The following is a 21,164-nucleotide window of genomic DNA, read 5'->3' as shown; positions in this document are numbered from 1 at the left end:
CTAGACGCCAAAAAGCGCGCCCCCCCTTCATCTGATTGGTTCAGACAGAAAAAACTTTGCGCCTCAAGCCCCATAATACGGTTTGACGTACATGCACGAAAATCGGTACACAACTGTATCATGTCGCAACTTAAAGAAAAGTCTCTTGGTGCCATGACCGAAACCGAACAGGAAGTCGGCCATTTTGAACATTCTGAATTATTCGCGTAATTTTGGAGCAATATATGCCATTCCTTCGGCAGTTAATTCAGCCCGAACCGTAACGTGCACCCAGGTGTGTTATACATCAAAATGTGTGTCTCCATCCTGCGACTACACGCATTACTTTTCTCTTTCAAAAGAGTTACCGTGGCGACGCTAGACGCCAAAAAGCGAGCCCCCCCTTCATCTGATTGGTCCATATTTGATAGTTCCCCAAAAGTCACCAAATTTGCCATGCAAGCCAGGCCTGGCGATAAATTTGATATTTCATGGTTTGCATTAATGGGCGTGGCAAAATGGCTCAACAGCGCCCCCTTGAAAACTTTTATCTGCCATAACTTTTGAAAGGTTTGACATAAAGAGTTGTGGGTGGTGTCATGGGACTCGGTATTGAGTCCTTGACCAAAATTGGTGAAAATTAGCCCCGCCCCTTCTTCTGATTGGTTGTCCCTTTTTTCTGCTATAACTTTTGAATGGATTAACATAGGAAGTCGTGGGTGGTGTCATTTCTGATATGCTTATGGGGGGCGGTGGCCGTGAGTGCGAGGGCCCGTTCATCACTGCTTGCAGCTTTAATTTTATTTGTTACTTACTGTTTAATCATGTCTTGCTGCTTTTAATGTTGATGTAAAACACTTTGAATGACCTTGTGTTGAATTGTGCTGTACAGATAAACTGGCTTTGCCTTAATTGTTGCTAACCTGAAACGGAGCTGCCAGTGTCACTCATGTATCACTCTCTTCTCACTCATGTATCACTCTCTACTCATCATCACTGACTGCAGCTCAACATCTCCCCCTAGAGTCACTAACCAGTAACTACAACAACAATGAAGTATCGGTGCTGGGATTGGAGGATTTTTGTGAGTAGGAGTTTATGAGAGCAGTATCGGCCCGATACCGATACCAGAATCAGGGTCTGCCTAGTTCTGAGGGGTGGGTTGGTGTTTCCTCTCAGGTGAGAGGGTGATGTGATGGTTCTGGTGAGAGGGTTCAGGTTCTGGTGTGAGGGTGAGAGGGTGATGTGATGGTTCTGGTGTGTGAGGGTGAGAGGCTGAGGGTTCTGGTTCTAGTGTGAGGGTTCTGGTTTGGGTGAGAGGGTGAGGGTTGGGGTTCTGGTTCTGGTGTGTGAGGGTGAGAGGGTGAGGTCTCACCTTGGTCAGACAGGAAGTCCAGCATGGTCTGCAGCAGGAAGGACAGGTGTCGGACCGACAACCCCGGGTTCCCCATCCGTCTGGAGGCGTAGACGAGTTCATGGAGGAGACGCATCTGCACCGCCGCCCAGCCCCGGTGGGAACCTGGAAAACAGAGGTCAGGGGTCAGAGGTCACGCTGGGGTCAGGGGTCACCACTGCCCAGCTGCGGTGACTTCCTGGGGGATAGAGGTCAGAGGTCACCCAGGAACCACGACGACCTGCAGCTCTGAGGGAAATTATGTCCAGGTCAAGACAGAGACGTGAAGCTTCTGTCTCTAATAGCTAGATTTTTAGCTCTCTAAAAATCATGAAGATATCAAGTTTTTGATATTTGGCATGTTAGTTATGGACATAAGGTTTTCAAACTAATGGTGACGCCCCCTAGTGGCCGGTTTGCAGAAAATTCTAAATGGCTCTGAAAAGACCAGAGGTCAAATCTCAGTTTTTCTTAGTCCTAGATTAATAATAATGAATTTAACTTGTACACTTTACATTCAATGAATCTCCAAGTGCTACACTTAGACCATTATTCATTCATACACATTCTCTCCAGTGGTGGTAACTATGTTTGTAGCCACGGCTGCTACGTTTGTAGCCACGGCTGCTATGTTTGTAGCCACGGCTGCTACATTTGTAGCCACGGCTGCTACGTTTGTAGCCACGGCTGCTACGTTTGTAGCCACAGCTGCTACGTTTGTAGCCACGGCTGCTATGTTTGTAGCCACAGCTGCTACATTTGTAGCCACGGCTGCTACGTTTGTAGCCACGGCTGCTACGTTTGTAGCCACAGCTGCTACGTTTGTAGCCACGGCTGCTACGTTTGTAGCCACGGCTGCTACGTTTGTAGCCACGGCTGCTACGTTTGTAGCCACGGCTGCTACGTTTGTAACCACGGCTGCTACGTTTGTAGCCACAGCTGCAACGTTTGTAGCCACGGCTGCTACGTTTGTAGCCAAAGCTGCAACGTTTGTAGCCACGGCTGCTGCGTTTGTAGCCACGGCTGCTACGTTTGTAACCACGGCTGCTACGTTTGTAGCCACGGCTGCTACGTTTGTAACCACGGCTGCTACGTTTGTAACCACGGCTGCTACGTTTGTAGCCACGGCTGCAACGTTTGTAGCCACGGCTGCTACGTTTGTAGCCACAGCTGCAACGTTTGTAGCCACGGCTGCTACGTTTGTAGCCAAAGCTGCTACATTTGTAGCCACAGCTGCTACGTTTGTAGCCCCGGATGCTACGTTTGTAGCCACAGCTGCAACGTTTGTAGCCCCGGATGCTACGTTTGTAGCCACAGCTGCAACGTTAGTAGCCACAGCTGCTACGTTTGTAGCCACAGCTGCTACGTTTGTAGCCACAGTCGCTACGTTTGTAGCCACAGTCGCTACGTTTGTAGCCACGGCTGCCACGTTTGTAGCCACAGCTGCTACGTTTGTAGCCAAAGCTGCTACATTTGTAGCCACAGCTGCAACGTTAGTAGCCACGGCTGCTATGTTTGTAGCCACGGCTGCTACGTTTGTAACCACGGCTGCTAAGTTTGTAGCCACGGCTGCTACGTTTGTAACCACGGCTGCTACGTTTGTAACCACGGCTGCTACGTTTGTAACCACGGCTGCTACGTTTGTAACCACGGCTGCTACGTTTGTAGCCACAGCTGCCCTGCAGACTGACGGAAGCGTGGCTGCCATATTGATTCGAACCGCCGACCTTCCGATCATTGGACGACCACTCTACCACCTGAGCTACTGCCGCCCCTCATTGTTGTATATTGTCACTTTCTCTACTTTTTTGGTGCTAGGAATTCAATTCTGAGATAAATGTCCTATTTCAAGGTCACGTTGAAGGTCAAATTTAATTTTCAAGGTCATTTTTTGCCCAAAAACTCCATATCTCTAGAATGAAGTCACATTATTTATAGATTATAGAGGATCTAGTAACACACAAAAAACATCAGCTGTGCATATTTAAACTCACTTAACACCAACAATGCTGCCTCTATCGCCTCCTTATTGATTCATTTAGAATGTTCTGCAAACCGGCCACTAGGGGGACGTCCAGATTAGTTTGCGTCTCCCTCCTGTTCCCTCACATACTCCTGCACATCTTTACACTTTTACACCACAACTTATTTCAAGAGTTATTTACTTACTTAGTTACTTATTAGAAGAGTATTTGAACCGTTTTCCCCTCGAGGGGAAACAAACTCCAACGTTTCACTCCGAACCAGACGAGGAAGATCTCACCGCTGTAACTGGTCCCAACTTCCTGTTTTCCGTTTCCATAACGGGGTGATCAGAGGAACGAGGTTTTCTCGTCGTTGTCATGGCAACCAGGTTTTGTCGTCTCTGAGGCCACGTTTCCACATAGCTGGGTATTTACAAAAACGGATATTTCCCCCTCTACGTTTTGAAAAATTCCATCGTTTACACGAGATCGTTTTCAAAATCTCTTCGTTTACACGAATCCGCATAAATACGCTGTTAACGTCATGCTAGCCAATCAGAATCCTGGAAAAAACATCAACAAATGACACGTGTAACTTCCAGTTAAGGCTGATTTATGGTTCCGTGTTACACCAACGCAGAGCTACGGCGTAGGGTACGCGGCGACGCACACCGTACGGCGCGCTCGCCGCGTACCCTACGCCGTAGGCTCTGCGTCGATTTAACGCAGGACCATAATTCAGGCTTTACTTCCAAGACGGAACGAGAGTCTTTGGTGTTGAGAAAAAAGTCAAAATGTCGAGAAAAAAGTCGAAATGTCGAGAAAAAAGTCGAAATGTCGAGAAAAAAGTCGAAATGTCGAGAAAAAAGTCAAAAATTTCGAGAAAAAAGTCGAAATGTCGAGAAAAAAGTCAAAATTTTGAGAAGAAAGTCGGAAGGTCAAGATTAAAAAGGAAAGGAAAAAGGAAGAAAAAAGAGAGAAAGATAAAAAAAGGAAAAAAGAAGAAAAAGAAAAAAGGAAGAAAAGAAGAAAAAAAAGAAAAAAAAGAGAAAAAAAGGAAAAAAAAAGGTCAAACATTTTTGAAAAATCTCCAGGAGCCACTAGGGCGGCGCTAAAGAGTCGAAAAAAGTCGAAATGTCAAGAAAAAAGTCAAAGAGAAGACGGAACCAGAGTCTTTGGTTTGGAGTGACAGAGAAGTGGAGTTACTTTTAAGTGTGACGTTAGAATATAAAACAGGTAAAATACAAGAAAATATTGACGGTTACAAACTAATTGTAACCACAGGTGTCACTCATGACGCTGGTGACGTTTCTGTCTCATAATGTGACGTTCTGAAGAATAAATGTCCGTTTCTCTCCGTTTTCAAGCAAACGTGAAGACGGAGGTTTGAAAAATCTACACTTTGGCCGGAGTTTTCAGAAATGATGGTTTTTGGAGAATTTGAGCTCCGTTTTCGTGTAAATTTCGACTTTTTTCTCGACATTTTGGCTTTTTTCTCAAAAATGTTTGCTTTTTTCTCAAAATTTCGACTCTTTTTTTTTACTAAAAATGAAACATTTCAACTAGAAATAAGACAAATATTCCTGGTAAGATTTTGAGTTTTTGCAGTGTGGTGACGTTTCTGTCTCATAATGTGACGTTCTGAAGCCTAAATGTCTGTTTCTCTCCGTTTACAAGCAAACGTGAAGACGGAGGTTTGAAAAATCTACACTTTGGCCGGAGTTTTCAGAAATGATCGTTTTTGGAGACTTTGAGCTTCGTTTTCGTGTAAACGAACGAACAAAACGCAGGAAAACACCAGCTTTTGCTCCGTGTAAACGGGGCCTGAGTGCAAACGTGAGTTGATGTAAACGTAAACATGAATGAAGATGTTTTACCCTCATGATGTTGAGATAGACGGGTAAAAGTAGAGAAGTACAGATAGAAAAGTGTAGAGAGAGAGAGATCAAACTTCCAGATCTAAAGTCATCAGTGATGAATGAGGATGAAGTTTCTCCACATATAAATATAAACATAATCATCTTCTAATCTGTATTCGGTTGATCGTCTCCACCAGCGTCTCACATCTTTGTTCTGCATGATTGAAGCACTTAACGTTAACGAGCAATTAGCCGACATAATGAGCTGCGACTAAAGAAGAGACCCCCATCATCACGGTCTCCATGGCAACGGGATCTCAGGGACCTGAAGACGTAGTAGAATCTTCTCACGACTCTTTAAACGACACAGTTTTATTAACGCTTAATTCTCCACCGAGTGAAAGCTGGATGTTTAATGTTTTAGTGAAAAGTGAATGTTCCTTAAAAACGTTGTTCCACTTAATAAGATCTGTCAAAAGACGAGTTTAGTCTTGAATCTGGAGTCTTTGCTGTAAATATTTTAGCATTTCCCAGACATTTCCGGGCCGTTAAACCGTTTCCACTAAGGTTAAATCCTCCGTAGCCCCGGAGCTTCTCTGCTACCAGAAACGTTCTACCGGTTATTATCTTCCTCCGTCAGGTTTTTATCCTCCGTCAGGTTGTTTTTATCCTCCGTCAGGTTGTTTTTATCCTCCGTCAGGTTGTTTTTATCCTCCGTCAGCATCTTCCTCTGCAGCCACAGCCTGCTGCAGCTAAAAATAGTTCTGCCAGAACCAGTCGGGCTGAAACCTGCCCAACCTGGCAACCCTGACTGAGACCTGGCAACCCTGATGGGACCTGGCAACCCTGACTGAGACCTGGCAACCCTGACTGAGACCTGGCAACCCTGACCGAGACCTGGCAACCCTGACTGAGACCCGGCAACCCTGACTGAGACCCGGCAACCCTGACTGAGACCCGGCAACCCTGACTGAGACCTGGCAACCCTGACCGAGACCTGGCAACCCTGACTGAGACCCGGCAACCCTGACTGAGACCCGGCAACCCTGACTGAGACCCGGCAACCCTGACTGAGACCCGGCAACCCTGACTGAGACCTGGCAACCCTGACCGAGACCTGGCAACCCGGACTGAGACCTGGCAACCCGGACTGAGACCTGGCAACCCGGACTGAGGCGGAAACAGATCTGAGCCTCAAAGGCCGTGACTGCAGCTACAGTAAAACAGAACTCGTGAACTTTATGAACTCAACAGCTCAATGCCATTCTGCATTGGAACTTTAGGACTATTTTCTGACTCTCACAGTAAAACTTTAGTTTATAAATACGGGACGATTCCGGTTTTCAAAGGACGGTTGGCGACGCCAGTGGTACCAGCAACTCTGGCCCCCGGTAACTGGACAGGTGTGTTAATCTGGAACGAACGAACGAACGAACGAACGAACGAACGAACGAACGAACGAACGAACGAACGAACGAACGAACGAACGAACGAACGAACGAACGAACGGGCGGACAAACAGGAGATCGAACGAACGGACAGGAGATCGAACGTAAACATGAATGAAGAGATGTTTTACCCTCATGATGTTGTTCCAGTTTTCAAGGGACGGTTGGAAACACTAGTCGTACCAGCAACTCTGAACGAACGAACGAACAAATGAACAGGAGATCGAACGAACGAACAGGAGATCGAACGAACGAACGAACGAACGAACGGGAGATCGAACGAACGAACGAAGGAACGGGAGATCGAACGAACGAACGAACGAACAGGAGATCGAACGAACGAACGAACGAACAGGAGATCGAACGAACGAACGAACGAACGAACGAACGAAGGAACGGGAGATCGAACGAACGGGAGATCGAACGAAGGAACGAACGAACGGGAGATCGAACGAACGAACGAACGGGAGATTGAACGAGCGAACGAACGGGAGATCGATTGAACGAACGAACAGGAGATCAATTGAACGAATGAACAGGAGATCGAACGAACGAACGAACGAACGGGAGATCGATTGAACGAACGAACAGGAGATCGAACGAACGAACGAACAGGAGATCGAACGAACGAACAGGAGATCGAACGAACGAACGAACGAACGAACGAACGAACGAACGAACGAACAGGAGATCGAACGAACAGGAGATCGAACGAACGAACGAACAGGAGATCGAACGAACGAACAGGAGATCGAACGAACGAACGAACGAACGAACGAACGAACGAACAGGAGATCGAACGACCGAACGAACAGGAGATCGAACGAACGAACAGGAGATCGAACGAACGAACGAACGAACGAACGAACAGGAGATCGAACGAACGAACAGGAGATCGAACGAACGAACGAACGAACGAACGAACGAACAGGAGATCGAACGACCGAACGAACAGGAGATCGAACGACCGAACGAACAGGAGATCGAACGAACGAACGAACGAACGAACGAACGAACGAACGAACAGGAGATCGAACGAACGAACAGGAGATTGAACGAACGAACGAACGAACGACCGAACGAACAGGAGATCGAACGACCGAACGAACAGGAGATCGAACGACCGAACGAACAGGAGATCGAACGAACGAACAGGAGATCGAACGAACGAACGGACAGGAGATCGAACGAACGAACGGACAGGAGATCGAAAGAACGAACAAACAGGAGATCGAACAGGAGATTGAACAAACGAACGAACGAACAGGAGATCGAAGAACGAACAAACAGGAGATCGAACGAACGAACGGGAGATCGAACGAACGAACGAACGAACAGGAGATCGAACGACCGAACGAACAGGAGATCGAACGAACGAACGGGAGATCGAACGAACGAACGGGAGATCGAACGAACGAACGAACGAACAGGAGATCGAACGACCGAACGAACAGGAGATCGAACGAACGAACAGGAGATCGAACGAACGAACGGGAGATCGAACGAACGAACGAACAGGAGATCGAACGAACGAACAGGAGATCGAACGAACGAACGGGAGATCGAACGAACGAACGAACAGGAGATCGAATGAACGAACGAACGAACAGGAGATCGAATGATCGAACGAACGAACGAACAGGAGATCGAACGAACGAACGGGAGATCGAACGAACGAACGAACAGGAGATCAAACGAACAAACGAATGAACAGGAGATCAAACGAACGAACGATAGATCGAACGAACGGACGGACATGACCTTTATTGGTCAAATTTGCACGCCCGAGGGCCCGTTCATCGCTGCTTGCCGCTTTTATATTAATATGAAAAAAGTCAAAATGTCGAGAAAAAAGTCGAAATGTTGAGAAAAAAGTCAAAATGTGAGCCCAGGGACAGGCAGCAGGAGTTTGTAGCAGGTACAGGTGTGTAATCTGAGTACTTGTACCTGTATTGAAGTGGGTGGGGTCCAGGGACACGTACAGGTGAGTAATCTGAGTACTTGTACCTGTATTGAAGTCGTGCGGGTCCAGGGACAGGCTGTATCCCGGCAGCGTCTCCAGCAGGAGTTTGTAGCAGGTACAGGTGAGTAATCTGAGTACTTGTACCTGTATTGAAGTCGTGCGGGTCCAGGGACAGGTACAGGTGAGTAATCTGAGTACTTGTACCTGTATTGAAGTCGTGCGGGTCCAGGGACAGGCTGTATCCCGGCAGCGTCTCCAGCAGGAGTTTGTAGCAGGTACAGGTGAGTAATCTGAGTACTTGTACCTGTATTGAAGTGGTTGGGGGAGTAATCTGAGTACTTGTACCTGTACTGAAGTCGTGCGGGTCCAGGGACAGGCTGTATCCCGGCAGCGTCTCCAGCAGGAGTTTGTAGCAGGTACAGGTGAGTAATCTGAGTACTTGTACCTGTATTGAAGTGGGTGGGGGTGTAATCTGAGTACTTGTACCTGTATTGAAGTGGGTGGGGGTGTAATCTGAGTACTTGTACCTGTACTGAAGTCGTGCGGGTCCAGGGACAGGCTGTATCCCGGCAGCGTCTCCAGCAGGAGTTTGTAGCAGGTACAGGTGTGTAATCTGAGTACTTGTACCTGTATTGAAGCTGTTAGGGTCCAGGGACAGGCTGTATCCCGGCAGCGTCTCCAGCAGGAGTTTGTAGCAGGGACAGGTGAGTAATCTGAGTACTTGTACCTGTATTGAAGTGGTTGGGGGTGTAATCTGAGTACTTGTACCTGTACTGAAGTCGTGCGGGTCCAGGGACAGGCTGTATCCCGGCAGCGTCTCCAGCAGGAGTTTGTAGCAGGCCCTCCAGCCCGGTTCTGGGATCGTCGGGGCGACACACTGCATCGCCGCCACGCGCTTGAAGAACGCCGACTTCCTGAGGAAACCGATCAGCTCGTAGAGCTCGGACAGGATGCTGTAGCGCTGGATCTTCTCCTCCTCCGACAGCTGGAGAAATGGACATTTATCAATACATGTAGATATATAGATGTATATACGGATATAGATACTGGATCTTCTCCTCCTCCGACAGCTGCAGATATAAACATTTATTAATATCTGTAGATGTATAGATGTAGATACGGATATAGATACTGGATCTTCTCCTCCTCCGACAGCTGCAGAAATGGACATTTATCAATATATGTAGATATATAGATGTATATACGGATATAGATATGAACATTTATTAATAAATGTAGATATATAGATGTATAGATAAGTAAATGTATTAATTATATAGATATATAGATGGATATACGGATATAGATATAAACATTTATTAATACATGTAGATATATAAATGTATATACGGGTATAGATATGTACATTTATTAATATATGTAGATATATATATGGATATACGGATATAGATGTGTTGTATGTAGGTGTATATGGATATATTGAGTTGTAATATACGTATAGTGTTTATATATCTATATTAATATATATTGATTTATAGTTATGTCAATATATAGATTTATAGTCATTTTTATGTATATAATTGGAGGTAAATGTCTACTACTAACGATAGACCAAACGGACGAACGAACGATCGAACGAACAAACGAACGGGAGATCGAACGAACAAACGAACAAACGAACGGGAGATCGAACGAACAAACGGGAGATCGAACGAACAAACGGGAGATCGAACGAACAAACGGGAGATCGAACGAACAAACGGGAGATCGAACGAACAAACGGGAGATCGAACGAACAAACGGGAGATCGAACGAACAAACGGGAGATCGAACGAACGAACGAACGAACGAACAGGAGATTGAACGAACAAACGGGAGATCGAACGAACGAACAGGAGATCGAACAAACGAACAAACGAACGGGAGATCGAACGAATGAACGAACGAACGAACGAACGAACGAACGAACGAACAGGAGATCGAACGAACGAACGGAGATCGAACGAACAGGAGATCGAACGCACGAACGAATGAACAGGAGATCGAACGAACAAACGAACGGGAGATCGAACGAACAAACGAACAAACGAACGGGAGATCGAACGAACAAACGGGAGATCGAACGAACAAACGGGAGATCGAACGAACAAACGGGAGATCGAACGAACAAACGGGAGATCGAACGAACAAACGGGAGATCGAACGAACAAACGGGAGATCGAACGAACAAACGGGAGATCGAACGAACGAACGAACAAACGGGAGATCGAACGAACGAACAGGAGATCGAACAAACGAACAAACGAACGGGAGATCGAACGAACGAACAGGAGATCGAACGAACGAACGAACGAACATGAGATCGAACGAACAAACAAACGAACAGGAGATCGAACAAACGAACGAACGAACGAACAGGTGTTCTGGTCCTGTAGTGTCCAGGCGGGGGGACTCACCTGTCCCAGGTTGATGTACACAGGTGGACATGTGGACCAGAACACCTGGAGACAGGTATACTGGTCCTCATGGACACCTGTCTACAGGTAAAGAAAGGTTCTACGGGTCTCTAGTCCCCAGACGGAGGTCTCACCTGTCCCAGGTTGATGTAGACAGGTGTCCATCAGGACCAGAACACCTGTCTGCAGGTGTTCTGGTCCTCATGGACACCTGTCTCCAGGTAAAGACAGGTTCCACGGGTCTCTAGTCCCCAGACGGAGGTCTCACCTGTCCCAGGTTGATGTAGACGGCGTTCTGCAGGAACTCCGAGGCCTCTCTAGCTCTCTTCTGGATGGCCAGGACCCGCACGGCCTTCACGCAGGCTTCCAGTTCTATCACCCCCGCGTTCTTGTACTGGAGACGGAGACAGAAACATGAGAACCATCATCACAGGAGAAAGGACACCACTAACTCCGCCCCCCCCCCCCCCCTTCCGTAGAGATGAATGAAGGAGCTACAGGTGAGGTTTACAGGTGACTGATGCACCACTGTCATCTCTCTGTCTGGCACTGCGTTCAGGGACACAGCAGACCCAGCTCTGCTGATCCCAGCCTTCCTTATCCAACGCTGCCCCCTGCTGGCAGGAAGAGCTGCTGCTCTGCAGACCTGGAGCACCTCTCAGTGAGGAGGCTGCAGTTATTCGGCTTGGTGACAAGTGCTCTGAGAAAGAAACGAGCTTCACAAACCAGTTGGAAGCACCAGGGCCGGACTTGGAGAGCAGAGAATCAGCAGGTAAGGGGACGGTATGATGAACTGGACATGATGATTAGGACAAAACAAGGCGACCAGAGTCCAGATGAAGACTCTCCAGGGACACGAACAAATCAACGGAGCCAACAACCAGCTCCAAGAGGAGACGAGGACAAGAGGAGGAGGTCATGATTACTGCCGTCTGGTTCACTACACGGCACAATGCATTATGGGAAATATTGGACTGCACTATGTAGGGACAACAATCCTCACTACATATTCAGATAGAACGATGGATGGAATGAAAGAACAATAGAATGGAAGAAGAAAAGAACAATAGAATGGAAGAAGAAAAGAACGATAGATGGATAGAACGACAGACAAATTGATTGACAGACATAAAGAACTATAGATAGATAGATAGAGTGACAGACAGAAGGACAGATAGATGGAACGAACGATAGATCGATAGATAGAACAAACAATCGATAGATAGAACAAACGAACGATAGAACAAACAAACAGACAGACAGATAGATAGAATGAATGATCGATTGAATACCAACAGACAGATTGATTGACAGACAGAAGGAAACAGACAGACATATAGAACAATAGATAGATAGAATGAAAGAACGGCCGATAGATAGATGGATTGATTGAACGATAGATCGATCTATAGACAGAACAACAGACAGATTGACGGACAGAACGACAGACAGATAGAGCTTTAGCTTCTATCCAGTGATTCCTCAGCAGTGCAGCAGCAGCATCTATCTCTCCATCACTTCCTTCCATCCTCCGTTCCTGTGAATGCTGAGCAGCCTGAACCCCCAACCCCCCCCCCACTCTGCTGGTATTTCAGGCTCTTTTATTAATATCTGTGAGGAGAAACAACAATGAAGACGGAGGAGTCGCTCAGACTCCTAAAAGAGAGAGGAGACGTCCAGAACTGGTCCAGAATAACTGATGAGCTGATGGACAAATGGAGACGGAGGAGATTCACTTCTCCCTCAGGGATCACGGAGATGCAGGATCAAATCAGAGGACAAATCAAGGTCAAACGGCCCAAAGAGAAGGTAGCAGGAACATGTTCTCCACCCCAAACCCTCCACCTGTTGGTTACCGTTTATTCACACACAAAAACGCCACTGGCGTCATAGGTGTCCGGCTGCCATTCATTGTCTATAAAGAGCCGTCCAGAACTTCAATCTGAAGTTGACAGAATCTGAACTTTATTTAAATGAGCAGCGGTGACGCCGAGGCAGCGTCCAATCACAGACCGGGATTCCCACAGCAAGAACCTCAATGCAGATTGTACTTTAGTGTAGAAACATAATATATTTCATCTGGCAAACTGACATTTTAGCTGATTTGACTGACGTTTCTACGTGAACTAAACGTTTTCACCTCAACTAAACTAAACGTTTCTACCTGAATTAAACCTAGTTGAAGGATCATGTTTGGTCATAAATATGTAAATATTGATCATGTTTGGTCATAAATATCTAAATATTGATCATGTTTGGTCATAAATATCTAAATATTGATCATGTTTGGTCATAAATATCTAAATACTGATCATGTTTGGTCATAAATATCTAAATATTGATCATGTTTGGTCATAAATATCTAAATATTGATCATGTTTGGTCATAAATATCTAAATATTGATCATGTTTGGTCATAAATATCCAAATATTGATCATGTTTGGTCATAAATATCTAAATATTGATCATGTTTGGTCATAAATATCCAAATATTGATCATGTTTGGTCATAAATATCTAAATATTGATCATGTTTGGTCATAAATATCTAAATATTGATCATGGTTGGTCATAAATATCTAAATATTGATCATGTTTGGTCATAAATATCTAAATATTGATCATGTTTGGTCATAAATATCTAATTATTGATCATGTTTGGTCATAAGTATCTAATTATTGATCATGTTTGGTCATAAATATCTAATTATTGATCATGTTTGGTCATAAATATCTAAATATTGATCATGTTTGGTCATAAATATCTAAATATTGATCATGTTTGGTCATAAATATCCAAATATTGATCATGTTTGGTCATAAATATCTAAATATTGATCATGTTTGGTCATAAATATCTAAATATTGATCATGGTTGGTCATAAATATCTAAATATTGATCATGTTTGGTCATAAATATCTAAATATTGATCATGTTTGGTCATAAATATCTAATTATTGATCATGTTTGGTCATAAGTATCTAATTATTGATCATGTTTGGTCATAAATATCTAATTATTGATCATGTTTGGTCATAAATATCTAAATATTGATCATGTTTGGTCATAAATATCTAAATATTGATCATGTTTGGTAATAATGATCTAAATATTGATCATGTTTGGTCATAAATATCTAAATATTGATCATGTTTGGTCATAAATATCTAATTATTGATCATGTTTGGTCATAAATATCTAAATACTGATCATGTTTGGTCATAAATATCTAAATATTGATCATGTTTGGTCATAAATATCTAAATATTGATCATGTTTGGTCATAAATATCTAAATACTGATCATGTTTGGTCATAAATATCTAAATATTGATCATGTTTGGTCATAAATATCTAAATATTGATCATGTTTGGTCATAAATATATAAATATTTATCATGTGTGGTCATAAATATCTAAATATTGATCATGTTTGGTCATAAATACCTAATTATTGATCATGTTTGGTCATAAATATCTAATTATTGATCATGTTTGGTCATAAATATCTAAATATTGATCATGTTTGATCATAAGTGTCTAAATATTGATCATGTTTGGTCATAAATATCTAAATATTGATCATGTTTGGTCATAAATATCTAAATATTGATCATCTTTGGTCATAAATATCTAATTATTGATCATGTTTGGTCATAAATATCTAAATATTGATCATGTTTGGTCATAAATATCTAAATACTGATCATGTTTGGTCATAAATATGTAAATATTGATCATGTTTGGTCATAAATATCTAAATATTGATCATGATTGGTCATAAATATCTAAATATTGATCATGGTTGGTCATAAATATCTAAATATTGATCATGGTTTTGTTATTACCTTCCCGTAGTAAGAAATGGCCTCCTTGTACTTGTCAATAATATTGATTATGGTATTTTAATTACCTTCCCGTAGTAGGAAATGGCCTCCTTGTACTTGTCGATAATATTGATTATAGTATTTTAATTACCTTCCCGTAATAAGAAATGGCCTCCTTGTACTTGTCGATAATATTGATTATAGTATTTTAATCACCTTCCCGTAGTAAGAAATGGCCTCCTTGTACTTGTCAATAATATTGATTATGGTATTTTAATTACCTTCCCGTAGTAAGAAATGGCCTCCTTGTACTTGTCGATAATATTGATTATGGTATATTAATTACCTTCCCGTAGTAAGAAATGGCCTCCTTGTACTTGTCAATAATGTCCTCTGGACTCAGACAGTTCTTGGCTCGTCCGATCTCGGTGCTGGTGTCGGCGCTGATGCCGTTGGCCGTCAAAGCTCCTACGGATACAAGAACAGGAAACTATTACAACCTTAGTTTATCAAGACGTCCAGACTAACATCAGCCTCTTCAGCTGCTCAAGGAAAGGAGACATGAGGGGAAAACCAGGATGTAAATGAACCACCGACTCCTCGGAGCTTCTCCTTCCTTCCACCACCAAGATGAAAAATAAACCTCAGAAAAAAGCAACATAAGACCTCGTTCCCCATTTCAATCATTACTTTTAGGCCTGTGTTGGAAAAAAAAAAAAAAAAAAAATCGATTTTCTGATTCTAAATCGATTCTCATATTAGTTCCTAAATATCGATTCCTATGTCTAAAGATCGATTCTTTTTTTTTCCATCATTACAAATGTTGGTGTTTTTGTGTTTATGCCCAAAAAATGAATGTTTTGTTGGACATGATGTTTTTGCCTTTAAATATGTTAAAAGGCATGAAAACATTAAAGTTTTCAGTTATAATTGCATAAATTGTCTATATTTCATTACTTTATATACTGTCTTGGGGTTACATTTGCATAAAATGCTAAAAATCTCATTCTCAAAAATTAAAAACAATAGAAAACGGAATGTGTTAAAAAATAAAACCGATTTCATCCGTCTCTGTTTGCTGCCCTGGATCTGTTTGACATTTGAATTGATCCCCAGCCCTGATTACTTTAACAAAAACAAGGCTAGGAAAAGAAGAAAATGGTAAATATTAAGTTCCCCCATAATTCCACATTTAGCAAAAATAACTTTTATTGCTGAGGTCGTACGTCACAGTTTGTCTGAGGTTTTATTTGCGTCATGAGACCCGGTTCAACCAGACGATGTTGATGCAGAGACGGTTGGATCAGAACAAACATCAGGTACCAGTCAAACACTCATCCTGCTGTATTCAATAGTAGAGGGTTCAAATCACCCAGAGAAGGTTAAAGTTTTCTTTCTCGCCCCATTTCACTCAAATAAAAAGGTTCCCAGACTCTGGTGACATTTCAGGTGACGGATGTTTTGATTCCCAGCTTCAGGTAAACGGTCCTGTGCCTGGGAACGGGGCCGTATCCACGGCAACCACGTGATGTTTCAGTGTGGAGTAGGAGATGCTGAGCAAAAAGCTGGCAGTGAAATGATGGTGCAGCTACAGTAAAAGTAGTTTATAGTTTCATTAAAGTAAAGTAAAACACTGGAGTTATATCAGGATTATTTACCACCGGGGTTTGACGGCTCATTAAAGTCATTGTTAATTCAATTCAATTTTATTTATAATGCGTCTATTCCAACACAAGTTGTCTCCAGGATGTTTCCAGAGACCAGAACATAAACCCCGATCAATTATTACATAAACACTGGCAGGTAAAAACTCCCCTAGTGGGAGAAATTGAAATTATATTTCGAAAATGAAACAGTCTTGAAAACCAAACCAAACAATAATAATCAACAAGAAAAAGACTCCAGGTTCAGGTTCTCATGTCGGAGCCTTCAGTCTAGAAGAACCTCATGATATGAGGCGTGTCTGTGAGAACAAGCAGGTCCATGACAAAGGAAAACACAGGAAGGAAAGAAACGTGCAGATGAAGACGACAACACAGATCATGCAGACGTGCCCACGAGCAAACATGCGTTGGTTAGAGTTCCATACCTGGGTCAATGAGGACTTCCTGAGCTCCTACAGACACAGAACAGATGCAGATTCACTCTGTGTTAGCAGCGGTTTAGCATGTTAGCGGCGTTAGCTTGGACTGATGCTAAGCTACGGCTACACTGCAAAAACTCAAAATCTTAACAAGAATATTTGTCTTATTTCTAGTTGAAATGTCTAATTTTTAGTCAAAAAATCTCATTACACTTAAAACAAGACTCATCACTGGAAAAAACTACAATTTTCACCTGTTTCAAGTAGATTTTCACTTAAAATAAGTAGAAAAATCTGCCAGTTGAACAAGATGTTTTTGCTTGTAATAAGAAGATAAATCTTGTTCCACTGGCAGATTTTTCTACTTATTTTAAGTGAAAATTTACTTGAAACAAGTGAAAATGGTTAAATAAGTTATTTATCTGGTGATGAGTCTTGTTTTAAGTGTAATGAGATTTTTTGACAAAAAATTAGACATTTTAACTAGAAATAAGACAAATATTCCTGGTAAGTTTTTGCAGTGTACGAACTACGAGCAGAGCGGCGTACGAAACCCTGGAGAAACCCCTTAACTGAAGAAATATACGTCTTTCAAAGGCAGAATATCAACCTTTTATACCCTCTAGTTTAGTTCTGCTAAATTAATTATAGATGCATTATTAATCTCATAATCCACTAGGTTTGGTGTGAAGAACTTTAGGATCATTGTGTTAAGTTATTGTATAGTGTTGTACTTTACTGCACTTAATCACGTTGTTAATCGTTTTATGTCGAATTGTCTTGTATATTTTATTATTATGTTGTGTTTTTTTGTTTTTGACCATTTATTCTGACTGCAGATGCAAAAAGGATTTCCGAAAGGAAAATAAATATAAACTAACTAACAAGAGACAGCGGGTGATGATTATATCTGCAATGTCAAAGCCTCTTTTACACTAAACATGTTCATGTTGACACTTAAATACGAGCTGAATATACATTTTATAATAAATAATATTACTGACTATTAATAAAAACGACTTAATACAATTAAATAAAAATATATTATATTTATAATATATTACTTTTTTATTATATATTAATAATAATTAATATCATTTATAATAATCTTTTAATAAATAATCTTAAATAATATAAATATATAATATATCTTCATTCTTCACTGATGATTTCTGGTGTGAGACAGAAGATGTTTATATATCTGGAATACAAGATTGATATCTCTCTTTCTCTACCCTATTTTGTTATGTTTTTGATTGATTGGCATGTTTTTTATTGAAAGGACATATATATATATATATATATATATATATATATATATATATATATATATATATATATATATATATATATATATATATATACATACACATACACATACACATACACATATATATATATATATATATATATATATATATATATATATATATATATATATATATATATATATATATATATATATATACATACACATACACATACACATACACATATATATATATATATATATATATATATATATATATATATATATATACACACACACACACACACACTCTTTCCATCCCAGCATTCCATCCACCTCAGTCTGTCATTAGACGCTCAGGAGAGTAAACTCCATGACCATTACTTTCTAAATAGATTTATTGTGATTCCTCCATGATCTCATGTAAAGAGCTCGTTGTGTTTAAAGTTATATCTTAAAATCTACCTGCATTTATCGACAGTCGGTACATTTACATGGACAGGACGCCACAGGAAGTGGAATAGTTTCCTCAATCCGACCGATATAGAACCTTAGACGGGCTGTAGTTGACTCCAACTGAAGCTCTTGAGATCGAGCTTTTACTGCCAGATAATTCGTCCTAATCCCTTATTCCTGCATGTTTACCGACCTACGCTTAGCCGAGCTACTGCTACTACAACAACACGGTAGCAGAAGAAGAAGAGGGAGACTTTGCTGCATTTCGCCTGCAACATGATCTTAGTGTGTACGACATTTACAGAGATGCTACATGTTGTCTTCCTTTGCTCTTGTTTAGTAATTGTACCGGAAGAACGCCAACACGAAAGTGCTTGTGGCGCCACCTAGTGTTGCGGAGTGGAACTCACCTTCCTAAATAATCAATTATCTAAGGAAGAATATCAGGACTACTAACTAACTTACATCCTTGGAGTGTATTTAGGCCTACGAGGCATTTAGTAAAGACAGTCATATGCGCTGTTTGTTATTGTCTCAGAAGGTTGACTTTATTCTCAAAATGTTGAATTTTTTCTTGAAATTCGACTTTTTTCTCAAAGTGCATAAGGAAAAAAAAAAAAAAAATCTTCCTCCTCTAAAATATTATTTTTATTTTTCTCTTGCCTGGCCCTGATATTCTTCTGTAATTATCTTCTCGCGCATGTTTATTGGATTTCTAGGAACTCCAGTTTAATCTTAGCTGGATTATTGCCAGTAGCTGGATTTAGATGTGCAGGTAACCGGACTATATCTTGCCAGAAACTTCCTTTATGCCGGACTTCACACAACGCAGTTTAAAATACAGAGGACCATCCCTATGGAACAATTTACCTACATCACTAAAATCAATATCTTCACTGGCTTTGTTAAAAAAAAAACTTGAAAAAAAAAAAAATCATTCTTTAGTTAAGATCAGAAAATTCTTCTGGAGTTGTTAAATTGTACTTTTTTCATGCAATTATCCTACATCTTCTTCATTTTTCCTATCTGTCAATAATTCAGTATCGTTTTTGTTTTTCATGCTAAATTGGCTGCTGTTATTGTTGTTATGTTTGTTTTATAAAGGGGAGGCATTTTCATAAGCCTTTTTGACTTCCACCTCTCCTAGATAATGCTTCATTTGACCATTAATTTTACTGTTCTGTTTTATGTGCAAATAAACTAAACTAAGCTTTTCATAAAATAACATTGTCATACTGATTTCTACGAGCTGTTAGAGGCCTCAGGTAAACCTGGAAACCTTTAGTTGGGGGTTTAGTTTGTCCTTTCTGACTAACTGAAGACACACAGAGAGCTGCGTTAATAGCGAGTTAATCACAAGCAGATTGGATCATGTTAGGTTTAAATGATCAACGGTTGAAGCTCCAGCGGTGACTGACATGTTTCTGCACAGAGTTAGCGGTTGGCTGAGCGAAGCTTAGCGGCGTTGCAGCTGCAGGTCAGCAGAAACTCTCTCTCTGGTGGTTAGCAGGTTAGCGTCTCCAGAAGCTAGTTAGCGTCTCCAGAAGCTAGTTAGCGTCTCCAGAAACCCGTCTCACCGGGTCTGTGGCGTTTCCCTGCGTCGGGCGGTTGGGAGATACTGGGTTTCCGTCCTCCCGTCTTCCCTGCGGTTCCTCCAGGGTAGTGGAAGATCACCGAGGCTGAACACAAGCCCTCCAGCGCCGCTGGAAAACAAGAAATACAAATACAATACAATCAAAACAATTAAAAACATCTGTCACCAATCAAATACAATCAAATAAGCCCATTTGTACTCATGTCACTTGCCACGCCTTTTACAGTTTTCAGCAAACAATATATAACATAGCAATTGTGGCAGAGTGGAGGAGCTGCAGCCACTCAGGCTGACGGGACACAGGTGTGGCCCGTCAACCTCTCCAACCTGCCAGCCTTGATAAGAGGAGAAGTGTCTGCTGACGTTGGAGAGGCTGCTAAAGCTGGTGCACGTGTGAGTGAATAAAAAGGGTTCTGCACTAAACTCCGTGTCCTCTCTATCCTGTCGGTCGGGCCCCGTAGCACTCGCCCTGCTACAGCAATATATCGCAAAATTTGGATATTGCAATATCGTATCGTGACTCCAGTATCGTGATCTGTATCGTATCGTGACTCCAGTATCGCGATCTGTATCGTGACTCCAGTATCGCGATCTGTGTCTTATCGTGACTCCAGTATCGTGAACTGTATCGTATCATGACTCCAGTATCGTGATCTGTATCGTATCGTGACTCCAGTATCGTGATCTGTATCGTATCGTGACTCCAGTACCGCAATCTGTATCGTATCTCCAGTATTGTGATCTGTGTCGTATCGTGACTCCAGTATCGTGATCTGTATCGTATCGTGACTCCAGTATCGTGACCTGTATCGTATCGTGACTCCAGTATCGTGATCTGTATCGTATCTTTACTCCAGTATTGTGGTCTGTATAGTATTGTGACTCCAGTATCGTGATCTGTATCGTATCGCAATCTGTATCGATCCAGTATC

At 42.0% G+C, this 21,164-nt stretch overlaps 1 protein-coding gene across 1 annotated transcript in view; it reads right to left on the bottom strand.

Annotated features, from left to right (window-relative positions):
- Window positions 1–21,164, bottom strand: part of trappc9 (trafficking protein particle complex subunit 9) — a 242,784-nt gene that overhangs the window by 211,123 nt on the left and 10,497 nt on the right. The window contains exons 5-10 of the mRNA XM_061742257.1: window positions 20,216–20,341; window positions 16,940–16,966; window positions 15,197–15,318; window positions 11,292–11,417; window positions 9,375–9,591; window positions 1,355–1,498 (exon numbers count right to left, since the gene is read on the bottom strand). Coding sequence (XP_061598241.1) covers window positions 1,355–1,498; window positions 9,375–9,591; window positions 11,292–11,417; window positions 15,197–15,318; window positions 16,940–16,966; window positions 20,216–20,341 — 762 coding nt within the window. The remainder of the gene's footprint in view (window positions 1–1,354; window positions 1,499–9,374; window positions 9,592–11,291; window positions 11,418–15,196; window positions 15,319–16,939; window positions 16,967–20,215; window positions 20,342–21,164) is intronic.

Source organism: Cololabis saira, chromosome 15, assembly GCF_033807715.1.
Source record: "Cololabis saira isolate AMF1-May2022 chromosome 15, fColSai1.1, whole genome shotgun sequence".
Lineage (NCBI taxonomy): Eukaryota > Metazoa > Chordata > Actinopteri > Beloniformes > Belonidae > Cololabis > Cololabis saira.
The sequence above is the reverse complement of the archived record's forward strand: the minus strand, read 5'-3'. Positions and strand labels throughout refer to the sequence as shown.